The following is a 16,212-nucleotide window of genomic DNA, read 5'->3' as shown; positions in this document are numbered from 1 at the left end:
TTCACATGCTAGCAAGGCAATGCTCAAAATCCTTGAAGCTAGGCTTCAACAGTACGGGAACCAAGAAATTTCAGATGTACAAGCTGGATTTAGAAAAGGCAGAAGAACCAGAGATCAAATTGCCAACATCCGTTGAATCATAGAAAAAGCAAGAGAATTATAGAAAAAAACATCTACTTCTGCTTCGTTGACTATGCTAAATCCTTTGACCGTGTGGTCACAACAAACTGTGGAATATCCTTAGAAACGGGAATACCAGACCACCTAACTGCCTCCTGCAAAACCTGTATGTAGGTCAAAAAAAAAAACAGAACCAGACATGGGGAAATAGATTGGTTCAAAATTCTGAAAAGAGTGTGTCAAGGCTGTATATTGTCAACCCTGCTTATTTAACTTATATGCAGAGTATACATCATGTGAAATGCCAGGCTGGATGAATCACAAGCTGGAATCCAAACTGCCAGTAGAAATATCAACAACCTCAGATATGCAGATGATACCACTGTAACAACAGAAAGTGAAGAGGAACTAAAGAGCTTCTTGATGAAGGTGAAAAGAAGAGAGTGAAAAAGCTGGCTTAAACTGAGCATTCAAAAAACTAAGATCATGGCATCCTGTCCCATCACTTCATGGCTAATAGATGGGAAAACAATGGAAACAGTGACAGACTTTATTTTCTTGGACTCCAAGATCACGGTGGATGGAGACTGCAGTCATGAAAGTAAAAGTTGCTTGCTACTTAGAAAAAAAGCTATGACAAATATAGACAGTATTAAAAACCAGAAACATAATTTTGCTGACAAAGGTCTATATATAGTCAAAGCTATGGTTTTTCCATTAGTCATGAATGATGTGAGAGTGGACCTTGAAGAAGCCTGAATTCCAAAGAATTGATGCTTTTGAATTGCTGTGCTGGAGAAGACTCTTGAGAGTCCCCTGGACTGCAAGGAGATCCAACCAGTCCATCTTAAAGGAGATCAGTCCTGAGTGTTCATTGGAAGGACTGATGTTGAAGCTGAAACTCCAATACTTTGGCCACCTGATGGGAAGAGCTGACTAATTGGGAAAGACCCAGATGCTGGGAAAGAATGAAGACAGGAGGAGAAAGGGACGACAGAGGATGAGATGGTTGGATGGCATCACCGACTCAATGGACAAGAGTTTGAGCTAACTGGGAAATAGAGAAGGACATGGAAGCCTGGCAGGCTACAGTCCATGGGGTCACATAGAGGCGGACATGACTGAACTACTGAACAACGAATGTAAAGCTGAAACTTATCCAGTGCATACACTATATTATATGCGAAATTTCACACAAAATGCATACTTTCACTTAGGCTGCAGTAGGATAAGGACCAAAATCACCTATTCTTAATATCAGCCTCTTATTTCTAAAATTCATTGCTTTTAACAGGCATTACGGATTTACAAGGAGAAGGCAATGACATCCCACTCCAGTACTCTTGCCTGGAAAATCCCATGGATGGAGGAGCCTGGTGGGCTGCAGTCCATGGGGTTGCTAAGAGTCGGGCACGACTGAGCAACTTCACTTTCACTTTTCACTTTCATACATTGGAGAAGGAAATGGCAACCCACTCCAGTGTTCTTGCCTGGAGAATCCCAGGAATGGGGGAGCCTGGTGGGCTGCCATCTATGGGGTCGCACAGAGTCGGACACGACTGAAGCGACTTAGCAACAGCAGCACAGATTTACAAATATATATTTCTTAAGGATCATTTAACTTAATTTCTATTAGTCGGTTTTAAGGTTTTCCAGCTGTGTTGATTTTTATTACAAATGTAGTTATTAAAGTGTTCTTTATCATTATTATTATTATTAATTTGAACTGTTTTTTAGCTTTTCTCCTGTTGGAAGAAAGTAAATCCTCTTCCTGTATATATGTAGGAAATTACCAAGAAAGGCTGAATACTTTCAAATGGTGCTTAGTATTTTGGAGCATAAAAGGTCTAATATTCACTTTTTCAATTTTTGAAGGTGATGCTGACAGTTCTGTAACTACAGAATATTAACCCAAAGTATACTTACATTTCATTAAGTATCTGTGTCATATAAAGGCATATACTATTTTGTGTGGATATTTTATTTTTCAGGATTTATATTCCTATCAAGATCACATCTAAATGTATATCAGATTTGCAAGACCCTTCATAGGAGCTATACAGTTAAATCCTAAGTAAATTTGCTCCATATTCATAAAGCGGATAATTTTTGTGCTTATATTTAGGTTAATCCAATAAACATTTATTAAAATATTACTGTGATCATCATTCTGATCTTTGCCTCTATGCCTGTAATGCTAGTCTTCCAGTTGTATGGCTAAAAATTATCTTCATTGATTTTTTAAGGCTTATTCACGAAGCCCCCCAGTAGTGTATGCCATTCTACTTTGTACTCACCCCTAACATTCTTGTAGAAATAGAACATTTTTTTCCTTTCTCTGAATTATTTTTAGAGTGTATTACATAACAACTCATTATTTCCTTCTCTAAATGAATTAAATTGTATCATGAAGTTACTATAAATATTTTGTCACTATTTATATTATTTTAATTAATTGTGTCTAGGTCCCTTCAGGAAAATTTACTAATCTGAGATAAATAAGTGTAAACTCATATCCTTGAATCAAGTTCTTTGAAACTACTAAAAGATGTAAGATATCTCTCAAATCTTAAAAGTGACACAGAATACCTTCCTAAAAGTTTTCCAAGTCTCATGTTGCTGAGGAATGCATTTGCTTGTTTACATTTCCAATTTATCAAAAAAGAATAAAAGTAACTAATGAAGAGGCAAGAGAAGTTTAAAAATATGTTACATGGCAGTTTAATGAATCCCATTTAATGTAAATGACTTCTGTGTTGACTTATAAAATTAATTAATGTACCCTTTGATAAACCTTGTACTAATCAAGTGTATCATTTTTATTTCATTCAGTTCAGTTCAGGTCAGTCGCTCAGTCATGTCCGACTCTTTGCAACCCCATGAATCGCAGCACGCCAGGCCTCCCTGTCCATCACCAACTCCCGGAGTTCACTCAGACTCACGTCCATTGAGTCAGTGATGCCATCCAGCTATCTCATCCTCTGTCGTCCCCTTCTCCTCCTGCCCCCAATCTCTCCCAGCATCAGAGTCTTTTCCAATGAGTCAACTCTTCGCATGAGGTGGCCAAAGTATTGGAGTTCCAGCTTTAGCATCATTCCTTCCAAAGAAATCCCAGGGCTGATCTCCTTCAGAATGGACTGGTTATTTCTACAGCACAGTGTGATTTAGCTAACTAGCTTGGAATGTAATACCTTCATATCAGATTTGGCATAGCTCATTTCTAATTATCATTCCTTTCCATGAATGTAACCCACCATTTAAAAAGGTGGCTACATTTTATATTTTATTTTGCCTTTCTTGGCACAGCTGAAATTCTCTGTAGACTTCATATAATTTTTCTAGGTATCTATTGAGGGTACTGGGAACCAGAAATCCTGATAAGGTACCTGGCTCTGCTACCATCAGATAAACTTGTCAGAAATGTGTAATCTGGTCTCGCGGATCCTGATGTATTGTGTTATCTGTCATGCAAGAGAGACTGGCATTTGTTCTATCTTATATGTGCTAGAATCATCCATTGGCTGAATGGCTTCAATTACTTTTAACAAACAAAACCCTCATTTATCTGTCATACATTTGTGTTTGTTTCCAAAGTCTGAAGTAATTTGTTACGATTTTTTCTGGCAAATTATAAATAAATTCTTTAGATATGCTGGTCATTTTTTTAAAAATGCCATATAGCATGATACTATTTTTCTATTTTAAAAAATCCCATTTTAGTTAAAAAAAATGAGTGCTAGTCTGCTCCAGACATGGTTTTTAAAGTTATTTTGTAAAATAAGTTTGTAAAATGGATACTTTCATTTCTTTATGTCAATGTCCATATACCATCACATCACTCATTACTGCATCATAAACACATTAATAATTGTGGATGTGACTGAAGGTTTTTCACATGTTTGATTTTCTTTTGTTTCTCTTTTTTAAAATTTTATTTTATTTTTAAACTTTACATAATTGTATTAGTATTCTAAAGAGCATGTAGAAGACACAGATGAGGCTGTTCTTACTAGCTTCTCCCTTCTGGCACCTCATCTCAATTATAAATAAGGAAAGGGTCATGGGAGGCCATTAGAATGATTGAAATTATTCTTCCTAAAGAAAATCTGATTGAAGTATGTTTTATTGATAGTTTAAAGAATGTCATCTTGTCTTGCTTGAACATGGTCCAGTGTTTTGTTCTAGCATCTTATTGGATTAAACCAGTTATTATCCATGACCTTCTTCATCTATGTACTTGCAGTGTATCCAGCACATTATCTTAGTGGTTGCTGCCATGTGCCTATTGCCAGGGCATTTCTTTTCCTTCTTGTTTCTTGACCATTTTTGTTCCTTGGTGTCTGTAAATCTTTTCAGCAGTTCTGGTGGCAATTTCAGTATGTGTGTAAAGGATCCTTCTAAAGACCAATTCCTTTTCCTGCTCTCCTCCCATCATCTTGTCCTACATGCATCTCAGCCCTGACTCCCAATCAAGTCCTTGATAGCATCACAGTCTGTAACTGCAGATCCTGTAGGACCTAATTCATCCTCCTCTGACCAACATTCCTGCTTGTATTTCTGGCACCTGGTACCTCTGGAACCTGCTAATATCCAATGTCCACTTATTCACTTATCTATCTTTGTGCTGTGGAAAACAGCATATAAAACACTCATGTACCATCAACTGGCTTTTCATCACCATTTGTGGTTCACCTTTTATAATGTGAATTAAATACAAGGCAACATTTTTATCTATACTATATTAATGTGTATATTTAAAAGAAATGATATATATTACCTTTTATGATTATATTGCTGTTATTGTAAAAAATTAATGGCAATTCCTTAATATTTAACTATCGTTTAGCCCCAGCGAGACCTCACATTCACTGATCCTACCCCTGTTTCCCTGCCTCTCACATCTGTGACACCATCTCTCCTATCGAGTTTAAATCCCAGAGTCAATCATCTTAGCTATTGCACATTATATGTATGTGCGTGTTAGTCACTCAGTCATGTCCAACTCTTTGCAACCCCATGGACTGCAGCCCACGAGGCTCTTCTGTCCATGGTATTTTCCAGGCAAGGATGCTGGAGTGGGTTGCCATTTCCTTCTCCAGGGGATCTTCCCGACCCAGGGATCGAACCTGGGTCTCCTGCACTGCAGGCAGATTCGTTACCATCTGAGCTACAAGGGAAAACCCCTACATTACACATCTTCTATCTCGTTCATCATTAATTTTCACTCTTCACTGGAGCATTTCAGTTGACTGCCGGCTGCATGACTGCTCCCCTCTTCACAACCACATTGACTGGTCTCATTTTAAATTTATGACTTGATGGGTTCTTAATGCTGCCCTGCAGTTACACTGTCTTCATGACCTATTGCCTTTTCTATCGTCTTAGATGACCACTTGATGCCCCTTTCGTCATACCGCTTACATGTCTTCCATAACCCAAGGTCTCCCCATCTCACAAAGAAAATGGCAGGATTCAGAGAACATCATACCCCCCGCCACCACAAGCACCAACACCTGCCCTCCCACCACCACCTTCTACCTGGCTTCTGCCTTGGTAGTACAGTGATCTTTTACTGGCCTTTGTTCCCTGTACTTTGACTATTTTACCCCTATAGCCTATATTTTATTGCCTACTCTAAGACTTTCCTCCAGAAACCCCCAATTCCCCATACCACCTCCAACTATCTCTTGCATCATTAATTTTCACTCTTCACTGGAGCATTTCATTAGCACACAGACCTGCTGTTACTTCTCTCACCTTAAAATAAAAAATACAACTTCCACTGACCCAGCTTAACCCACTACTACCGCTCCATTTTTCTGCTTCTTACCATAGCCAGATTACTCAAAGAGTTACCTGTACGTGCTGTTTCCAGTGTCTGTCCACTCAAGCTCTCTTAAAACCCTCCCTAGAAAGCTTTTGATCTCACTGTTCCACTAAAACTACACTGTGAAGTCATCAATAACCTGTATATTACTAAATCCGATGAATGCTTAATCCCCGTGTTACTTGGCCTCGCGGCATGATAGCACACCCTTGAGGACACTCTTCTTGTTAACACCTTGTCTTGACGTGCCTCTCAGGATGCCCCCTTTTCTTAGCCTTCCTTTGCTGCCCTACCCTTGTACTAGACCACCTAACTTACTGGTCTCCCTTGTTGACTTGGATTTAATCATCATCTCTACCCCATGACACCCAGCTGACAGTTCTGCCCTAGACCTCCCTACGCAGCATTCCCCTTGAATATCCAGGTCCCCTGACTTTTTAATCTTTTACCTAAAAGTTACTCCAGCTGTACCCTCCCCTTGTCAGTTGATGACAACTTGGTCCCTGAGGTTAAAGAGCCCCAAAATCTTAGAGTCGTGCTCTTTTCCCCTCTTTCTCTCTCATCCCACATTCAGCCCGTACAGAAGTCCTTGCAGCTCAAAGCACCCCGTGTTGATGTTTCTGCTCACCACTGGAGGTGGCTGCTCCCAGTACTGTTCTAGTCCGGGCCACCATAACCTCCCACTGGAATTGCTCTGGTGGTTCTAACTGGCCTCCCTGTTTCCATCCTGCCTCCCAGCCTTACCATCTCTTCTTAACACAGAGGCCAGAACAATCTTTTTCAAACATAAATGAGACCATATTATCGCCTCAATAAAAACTTTCAACAGCTGACATTTTATTTAGGAAAAAACACGGAAAGCTTTGTAACATCTTCAAGGCTTTCTTATAAGTTTTTCCATTTCTTGTTTTATTTACCACCCTTGCTGTTCCTTAAACCTGGGGTAGGACCTTTGCACTGTGGGGTCCCCCTGCCTGAGATACAATCTGTCAGGATATCCACCTGAAGGGCTTTTTCACAGGACATTCTCTCAGAGATGCCACAGACCCCCAATTCTCCATTTCCAGGAACTCGTGACCCTCCTCATCCTGCTCTAATTTTTCCCCAGTAAACATTATCTTACAGCTTATCACATAATTTCCCTCTTCGATGCATTGTTTATGGCCTCTTTCCCCACTTTGTAAGCTTCGCAAAGGGCAGGGATTCTGTCCTTCGCATCTGGCATGTAGTGGGTGGTCAGTTGAATGACTTCCACTTCTTTCAGCGTCATTTCATTCCCCTTGCTTCTCAGAATCAGTAATGGCTCTGTTTTCAACAGTTAACTTGGACTCTCTCCATTTCACAGGCCTGCTCCTTTAGGATATTTCTCTCTGCATTTACCTTTTAATCATCTGTTTTTGTTCTTTTTTTTTTTTTTACTTGTTCTGTCTGCGCTGCTAATTTTAGGCATATGTATTTAATTTTCTGGTCTTCAATTCTCCTTATACCTTTCTTATCTTTGGCCCTTTCTCAGCTACATTTCTATTTCTAGAAGATTTTTTTTTTCTGTCCCCGTTCACCAAGACTTTTATTCCTAACAACTAGTTCCAGAATTCTTGCTTTCCCCTGGAAATATTTCCCATGAGAAACATTAGCACTAATTTCCACCCTTCACCTAACTGCCCCCTCCATCCACCCTGCAGACAACTTTGAGCACCACGATTCACATCTGCCCTTCACTCAACATTCCACTGAAATGCAGATTCCCTTTGACTTAAAGCTAGTATGAAATTATTTAATGGGATAAATCTATATATAGTTTATTTTCAATATATATTTAGCTATTTTCTATTTTATCCACTTTTTTTCTGAAAGCAAGCACTTTCTTGGTCTTAGGTATCTAACATTGTTTCCTATTCGTATCTTTAACAGGTCATTGCCTTAGCGATGGATATATTTACAGACGTGGACATTTTCAAAGAAATCGTGGAGGCATCAACTCGAGGAATATCTGTGTACATTCTGCTTGATGAGTCCAAGTTTAGTCATTTCCTGAGTATGACCGAGAAACAGGGCTGTCAAGTTCAGCGTCTCAGAGTAAGAATTCTGTACTTTCTTTTCTTCAGGTGCTCTATCTCAGTCAAATGAACGGCACAGTGAGCTATGTCCCTCCAGATGTACACCGTATATTTAAGGTGGGGACCACAGAAGGGTCCCCTTGTCCTTTTCAGATTACGACTTCATCATCTTCATGATGGTTTTATAGGATGGTTTTCTTAATGGTGGGGCACTGAAGCTCCTGAGCTAACTTTGCTGTCAGTCATAATTAATGTTTCAGTTTCACGTGGGCAACCATGAAACAACTGACTTGAGTGATTCTTTCATTCAGCAGATGTGTCTTGTCACAGTCATTTCAGTGATGTCTGAGTCATCAATATGAAGCTGAATTTTCATCTTGTTCTGTTGTCATAACCTGAAAGGAGCTCTTGCAGTAGGACCCTAAGAGATTTATAAAACCGTCATGTATAAATGATTTAAGTTATATTAAAATGCATTATTTAAGTGATTATTTTATTTGAGTGCTTTCTTTTCAGGTTTTGTTTTAAAATGTACTTTTCCCTATCTTTATTGTTGTTGTTATATGTTTAAAGAAATTACCTGTGTACTTTTATGATTAAAAAGTTTTTATATTAATATATTTTACTTTTCAAAATATCCCCACTCTAACCATAATAGTTACTTTATTTTTACATTCAATTCTAGAATATTCGAGTGCGGACAGTAAAAGGTCAAGATTATCTTTCCAAAACAGGGGCAAAATTTCATGGAAAAATGGAACAGAAATTTTTGCTGGTTGACTGCCAGAAAGTTATGTTTGGTTCCTACAGGTAAGGTCATTGTATTTACACTCCAGTATTATCAATCATTTATAAAATTTATGAGTTTCAAGCTTTAATGTAATCTGCTTAGTTATTTCTTAAAAGTAAAAGAAGAATCTTCGCGTGGAAAACTTGGAGAGACTTGCGTTTCAGTTCTGGCTGAAAGAATATTAAGTCATCAGCAAGTCACATAACTTACTTGGGCTTTAAATTCTTCCTCTCCGAAATGAAGGAATTGAATAATATCTCAGGTTCCCTAAAGCTTTATAATGCTTAAGGTGTTTTTGTTCCTTATGAAAACAGTATGAAGCATAATAATTGTTCATATAAATAGAAACTGTATCACCTGGAAGAACCTGCTTAATGGATTGCTCTTATTTTAGTATATGGAGACCCTGATGATTATTATGCTGTAATCAGAGCGTTACTGAAAAATCACTGAAGAGTCTGACTGTTTAAATGCTATGGTGGGTGGATTTTCCAGCCCCGGGTCTGCTCCTTGGCATCCTTCTATATTACCACTGGAGGAATAGATCCACTTCTGTTCTAACTTGGCCCTTGTGTTTCATTCGCAGTCCTTACAACGTATCTGCAAGGCACTTGTTTTTATCTCCATTTTATAAATGAGGAAACTGAAGTTCTAGAAGGTTCAGTGGCTTGTCTAAAAACATCAGAGCTAAGGACCAAAAGGCAGTTCAGGTCTGGCAACCAAGTCCAGGTCCAGCTGGCTCTAGAGTAAAGTGCTGCCTTAAAACTCCCTTATGAATTTCAGACATAGATCTTGAATGGGTCACACAGTAAGGCCATAACAATAGGCAGATAAAAATGCCAACAAACACCTGAACTCCTAGGTCACCAGAGCACAGTAGATTCACCACTAAAGGCTGTGGGAAAAGTTCAGGAGAGCTGTGGATGTCAATAGAATAAGGAAAGGGAAAAGTTTGCCTCTTGTCTTAAGAACTTAAAAGTCCAGAAGGAGGAGGCAGCGCATTGAAGGGAATAGCCATGGGCAAGTTACTTTGGTTGCGTGTTAGTTTCTTCCTCTGTAAAAGGAGCATTATCATAGAACCTACCTCGTGTCATGAGAATTAAATGAATTAATGCATCCAAAACCCCCAAAGTCAGCTATTATTCTAGGCATGCTTTAACTGTTAATATTTGCTCAGGGATCCTGTAGTGAAAATCCTCTTTGCAGTTTTAAAGGAAACTGTGTTAAGAGCAGTACTTGAAGTTAATGAATTATTGCAAAGACTCATTATTTGTATATGTATTTGTTCAGACCCACTTGGTTTTAGAGGGGTTTTAATTAAAATTTTTAATTAAAATGAGAGTTCACTTGACTTATAGAATGGTATTACTAGTTAATCTCATCCTAATAAGTGCTTTCTATTTTTATTATTAACTTGAGTTTGAAGATTATCTTCAGCAATAACTTCATGTCAGCTTTGTCTTACTATTAGTAGGTGATATCTTTTGAGATGACTATAACTAAGCTACTTTAAAACTGGTGTTGGGAAGAACAAACAAATAGCTACAGAAACTCTTTATCTTCTCATCTACATCATAAGACAGAGGCAAAACTTAAGTTACTATTTGTGGAAGTGAATATGGACTTGTAGGACCACAGATTATTAAAATTCATCAAAACTATTATCTAACAACTTTTCTCTCTATTATTTCATGTTAATCTCAAATAGACTTCTTTTAAAAAATGATGCTTGTAGCCCTTGCCATTTTGGATTTTTTTTCTGACTAATCATTATGGATTTTTCTTGTCATCAGCAAATATGAGGACAGGATCTGGTGGAACAGTTAGGAACTGGTTTTTGTGGCAACTGGTTAAAAATGTACACCTTTTGGGGTAAAAACAGCTTGTAAGTCACTGTTCTGGCATTGCCATTGTTTTCCTTGTAGGCAAATTCAGAATCCTCCTTCTTGATGTTGCTGTTTTTACTGGAGTATAGTTGCTTTACAGTGTTGCATTAGTTTCTACTGTACAGCAAAATAAATCTGCCATACGTAGACATGTATCCCCTCTTTCTCAGATTTCCTTCCCATTGAGGTCACCACAGAGTACTGAGTAGAGTTCCCTGTGCTCCACAGTCAGTTCTCATTAGTTATCTACTTTATACATACTTTAATTCATATTTCTTTGCATAAAATGTCCTTATATGCTAGGCTCCCAGCATTTCTAGAGAGGTCTGGAGTCTGTAGTCCCGTGTCACACACTGTGTGACAGCTCACACATTGTCAGGACAAGGTTATCAGGAAGACACAGCAGTCTGGCTGCATCATGATAGCAACAATGAGGACATAAAAACACACAAGCTTTTCTTGACAATGTATATTGTACATTGTGTATTGTATGTATACAGTGTATATTGTAATGTGTATTGTACATTGACTATGTAAATCAAATCTTGAATTGGATACCCTCATTTGAAATTGTCATAGTGAAACCTGGAAGATACTTAATATTGTCCACAGGTTTGACTGAGAGAGAATTTTGTAAGTTTTCTTTTTTTAATCTTGTGATCTCTTTGCTTTGCTTTCAAGATTTCCTCCACTAGTTTAAAGATTTTATTTTGCTGTGGACCATTTTTAGAGTCTTTGTTGAGTTTGTTACCATATTGCTTCTGTTTTTTGTTTTGGTTTTTTGGCCACGAGGTATGTGGAATCTTACTTCCCTGACCAGGGATCAAACCCTCACCCCTTGAATTGGGAAGCTGAAATCATAACCATTGGACTGTCAGAGAAGACCACATCAGTCTGTTCTATAGCTTTTTACTTCAACTAAGTATAATTTGCTTTCTGTGTTCAACCAAAACATGACCATTCTTGTTCCCTTTCTTTGTCCATGTTTCTTCTTTCCCCAAAATGGTTTTCCCACTTTTCAAATCTGAACTTCCTGGCTTCTAATTTCTGTCAAAATACTGCCAAACTCTTACTGTCTCTGGGGATATCCTCCTATTTTAAAGCCGATCATTCATGTCTTTGCTTGCTGTTTTTAGCAAATTTTATATTCATATCTACAGTTGGATTGAAAATTCCTGTAACAATTCACTTTTGTACCATTTCTTGTAAGTCATCCTGGTTGCCACACATCTGTACATAAAATGTATCTTGACGTACTCTGCTCATACCATGCATTTAGTGAGCACGCTAGAAAAAACTGAACATATTAGAATTAGATTTTTAAGTCGCACACTGCTGCTTATATTTTATATATTTTATTGTTCTGTACATTCTTTTAATATTTCCATCTGCCTTTGTTACTGTCTTCCCTGTATAAACAGTATGCTCCTTTCATATTACCCCTCCATTATATCATGTCCATTTTTTTGAGGCACAGCATATTACAATGGCTTTTTCAGCCCAGTGTCTCTGTATGTTACATTATCAAGATTTTCTAAAATAAGATTTAAAATTATATATGAAACTTCAAGACAATTGTCTCATCTAAACTCTGAGAAGGAGATTTAGAAATTCCACAAAGTACAATAAAGGCATTTTTGTACATAAAAGCAATTGTATTCTACAAGCAGAGATCTTAATTGGCATTCTAACTGGCTTGGTTTGTGCGTACTGAATTTACTGTGGACACTGAGTGAATTGAAGGATGCCTTTAGTGGCTGAGGCTGCTGCCACAAATCCTATGTCTGTTTCCAACTTCTAGCACCCTAAACTCCATGTACTCTTAAGACACAGAGATGAAATACGTGCATTAGCACAGACTGTCCTGCATCCTGACATGTTATGACCATAAGGAATTGTAATGATTATACTGTCCTTATTCTCATTCTGGCTAGGAAGAAACTAATGTCCAAGTTCATGTGGAACAGTTGGCTTGGAAGAGGCCAGTTTTCTCAACTTTTCCTCCAATACCAGGTTGCCTGCACCTGACCAGGATGCTGCATATAAAGTAGAATGCCATATTTTGCTCCATAAAACCTTAGTAGGAAAAAAAAAAAAACCTTAGTAGGCAGAGATGCAAAATGTACACTCAGCTTTCCTTGTACTTCTCAAAATGATGGATGGGTTCAAAGCCAGGACTTGAGTTGCTTTGTTATTTAAAATATGAATACAGGAGTGAGGAGACATATTGCAAAGATATAACAACTGGAGCTCTAAATTATGGTAATTAAAGAAAACAAAAATACTCTTTGTCAACATTAAATGACACATGTTAGTAGGGCTAAGTATTGTCAGCACAGTTAACATTTGCCAATTTTGATTTTTTTTTTTCCTCCAGCTACATGTGGTCATTTGAAAAAGCGCATCTCAGCATGGTTCAGGTCATCACAGGACAACTTGTCGAGTCTTTCGACGAGGAGTTTAGAACTCTCTACGCCAGGTCCTGTGTCCCCAGCTCTTTTGCCCCGGAAGAGTCAGTCAGGGTGAACCGCGGCAAAGCCCTCTGGGAGAATGGCACTTACCAGCGCTCCGTGTCTTCCTTAGCGTCTGTTTCCAGCCAAAGAAACCTTTTTGGCAGACAAGACAGCATTCACAAACTAGATTCTAGCTACTTCAAAAACAGAGGGATATATACTCGCAATGAACATGACAAATACAACATAAGAAATCACACATACAAACCTCACTTTGTTCCAAACTTTAATGGTCCAATCCGTCAGCATCAGCACAGTCAGTTAAATGAAAATTGGAAGAGGCACAGTTATGCCGGGGAACAGCCAGAAACGACGCCATACTTGCTGCTCAACAGGGCTCTGAATCGAAATGTTAATGCTCCTGGGAACTGGAAAAAGCCTTCAGACAGTCTCAGCGTCACGTCGTCATCCCGGGGCGGCTACGGAGGCCGCCAGCACACACCTGCCCAGAGTTTTGCTGACCGCCTTGCCCAGAGGAAGACGACCAATCTTCCAGAAAGGAATTCCAACGTGCGGAGGTCTTTTAACGGGACAGATAATCATATTCGCTTCTTGCAACAACGCATGCCAACCCTTGAACATACCACAAAGTCATTTTTGCGAAACTGGAGGATTGAGTCCTACTTAAATGACCATTCAGAAGCTGCCCCTGATTCTAACGGATCTGCTCCCGCCGACAGGTTTGAGGGCTATGAGGGACATGAGAATTTGAAAGCCAGCGCCCTGTACACTCACTCTCGGCTTCGTTCTTCTCTCGTGTTTAAACCCACTTTACCTGAGCAGCAGGAAGCCAACAGTTGTACAACTGATTCCTCAAATTCAACTGTCGTTGGTTCCCAGGGAAGCGACACACCTAAAAAGATCCCAGACACCCCAACAGGCGCACAGCTTATGACAGACAAACCCCCAGAGGAGGCAACACCCAAGTCCTCACTGCATCCAGAGGCACCAAAAATGCACACCTTACAGGTTCCTGAAAGCCACCCACCAGCTTTAAACCCAACTACAAATGGCCCTACGGAGTCAAACAACTATTTGTATACAACCTTGTGTGCAAACAAGCAGACAGAAAACCCAAAGAATCAGCAAAATGAGAATCTGCTTAAAAGGCGCAGTTTCCCATTCTTTGACCATTCAAAAGCCAATATGGATCATGGAAACAGTAAGCATTATGTGTATAGCACACTTACCAGGAATCCAGTGAGACAACCAGAAAAACTGAAAGAGGATTTGTTAAAAAGTTCTAAAAGCATGCACAGTATGACCCATGGTGTGGAAGAGGAGGAGGAGGGGGAAGAGGAGGTTCCCAAGGGAGATCCTCCAAGTGGCACTGGTAACAAATCAATTTCCATGGCTGCATTGCTTGATGTGAATAAAGAGGAGCCCAACAAAGAAGTCACTTCCAAGAAAGAAGTGAAGGGTTCCCCCAGTTTTTTGAAAAAGGGATCTCAGAAGTTAAGGTCATTACTTAGCCTTGCCCCAGAAAAGAAAGACAATCTATCCAAAAACAAAGCACCTGCCTTTTACAGAATGTGTAGTAGTTCTGACACCTTAATTTCTGAGGCTGAAGAGAATCAAAAACAAAAAAAATCAGAACCCAAAAATGATTCATCACCTAGGAGAAAGCATTCCTCTTCATCCAACTCTCCAGGCAGCATCCACAAGAGTAAGGAAGATGTAGCAGTACATTCACCCAAGAGGATACATTCTCCATCCGATGAAAGTAACAAAACCATAGCTTCTTCAGGTCCAGCTGAAAGCAAGTTCTCAGAAAGAGCAGGAGATGCCTCTGCCCCCAGATTCAACACTGAGCAGATCCAGTACCGAGATTCAAAGGAGATTAAAGCAGTTGTTGCTCCTGAAAGAAAACCAACTTCTTCTCCAAGAGCAAAGCCCAATGATGAGCTTCTGAGAACTCATTCAATTGAGCGGCGTGTTTACAGTCGTTTTGAGCCATTTTGTAAGATTGAAAGCTCTATTCAGCCAACAAGCAACATGCCAAATAGCAGTACACACCGCCCAGAAGTGAAATCCTCAACTATGGGCAATAGTTATGGCAGGTCCAGCCCAATGCTTAATTATAACACTGGTGTTTACCACTCATTTCAGCCAAATGAAAATAAGTTTCGAGGATTTATGCAGAAGTTTGGAAACTTCATACACAAAAATAAATGAGCTACTGTAATCACAAATAGACTTTAAAATATAAGATCAATGTGGCTATAAATATTTGTCCAAAGAACACTATGGAATGTTAGCATGGAAAAATTGGCATATTTTTGTAATATGCTGATAGATTTCTATGGGGGCAGAATTTGAGGTATGATATATGTTTACCAACTCACGTATGTACAGTATTGTTCTATGTAATAAAATTAGTTGTGCTTAATTCCACTATAGATGGAATGTCTATAAATACATGATTTTTAAATGGGAAGATAAATGTAATGAAATTGTTTTCTTCAGACTAAAGATCTGCTTGTCTTAAATGGAAGCTTTAGTGGAGAGGTGGTGTATGGATTTTAGCCATTCATTGCAAACTCTTTCCTTATTAAAGATGATCATAACACTGTCAGCAGTCTTTTATACTGTGTCTTTGTGGGGTTTTCATATCTTCAAATTATGAGAAAATAGGACAAAACATTTGTCATTTTCAATTACTTTTAAATTCTACAGGATAACTTGTGTTTTATTAATGTTTTATTAAGTTTTCTGTGAAACTGGTAGGGCAACAGTAGTACAATTTAAACTATTATAGCTCAGCACATTTTTTATCTGAAATATTTGCAAAGTATTGGCCTCAGGTATTTCAAATTAATCATATAAATTAATTTTCAGAATGTGCTTATTTCCACTTTGGACCAAGGGAAACTGTTGCCACCCTGCTGAGCTTTTATAGTCATTCTTTCCTTCAAACTTACAGCAAGCCAGAAGGAATTTGGAAAACCTAAATTATTCCCCTCCTTTTTCTAATATGAAGAAGACTTTAAAACTGTAAACTTCCACATAAATTTTATCT

The 16,212-nt window shown here is 38.7% G+C and overlaps 1 protein-coding gene across 1 annotated transcript in view; it reads left to right on the top strand.

Moving 5' to 3' along the window:
* Window positions 1-15,768, top strand: part of FAM83B (family with sequence similarity 83 member B) — a 96,185-nt gene extending 80,417 nt beyond the window's left edge. The window contains exons 3-5 of the mRNA XM_019986372.2: window positions 7,859-8,023; window positions 8,690-8,814; window positions 13,058-15,768. Coding sequence (XP_019841931.1) covers window positions 7,859-8,023; window positions 8,690-8,814; window positions 13,058-15,368 — 2,601 coding nt within the window. The 3' untranslated portion in view covers window positions 15,369-15,768. The remainder of the gene's footprint in view (window positions 1-7,858; window positions 8,024-8,689; window positions 8,815-13,057) is intronic.
* The last annotated feature ends 444 nt before the right edge of the window (window positions 15,769-16,212 follow it).

The sequence above is a fragment of the Bos indicus genome, chromosome 23 (assembly GCF_029378745.1).
Source record: "Bos indicus isolate NIAB-ARS_2022 breed Sahiwal x Tharparkar chromosome 23, NIAB-ARS_B.indTharparkar_mat_pri_1.0, whole genome shotgun sequence".
Taxonomy (NCBI): Eukaryota; Metazoa; Chordata; class Mammalia; order Artiodactyla; family Bovidae; genus Bos; species Bos indicus.
This window is presented reverse-complemented; position numbering and strand designations above follow the sequence as displayed.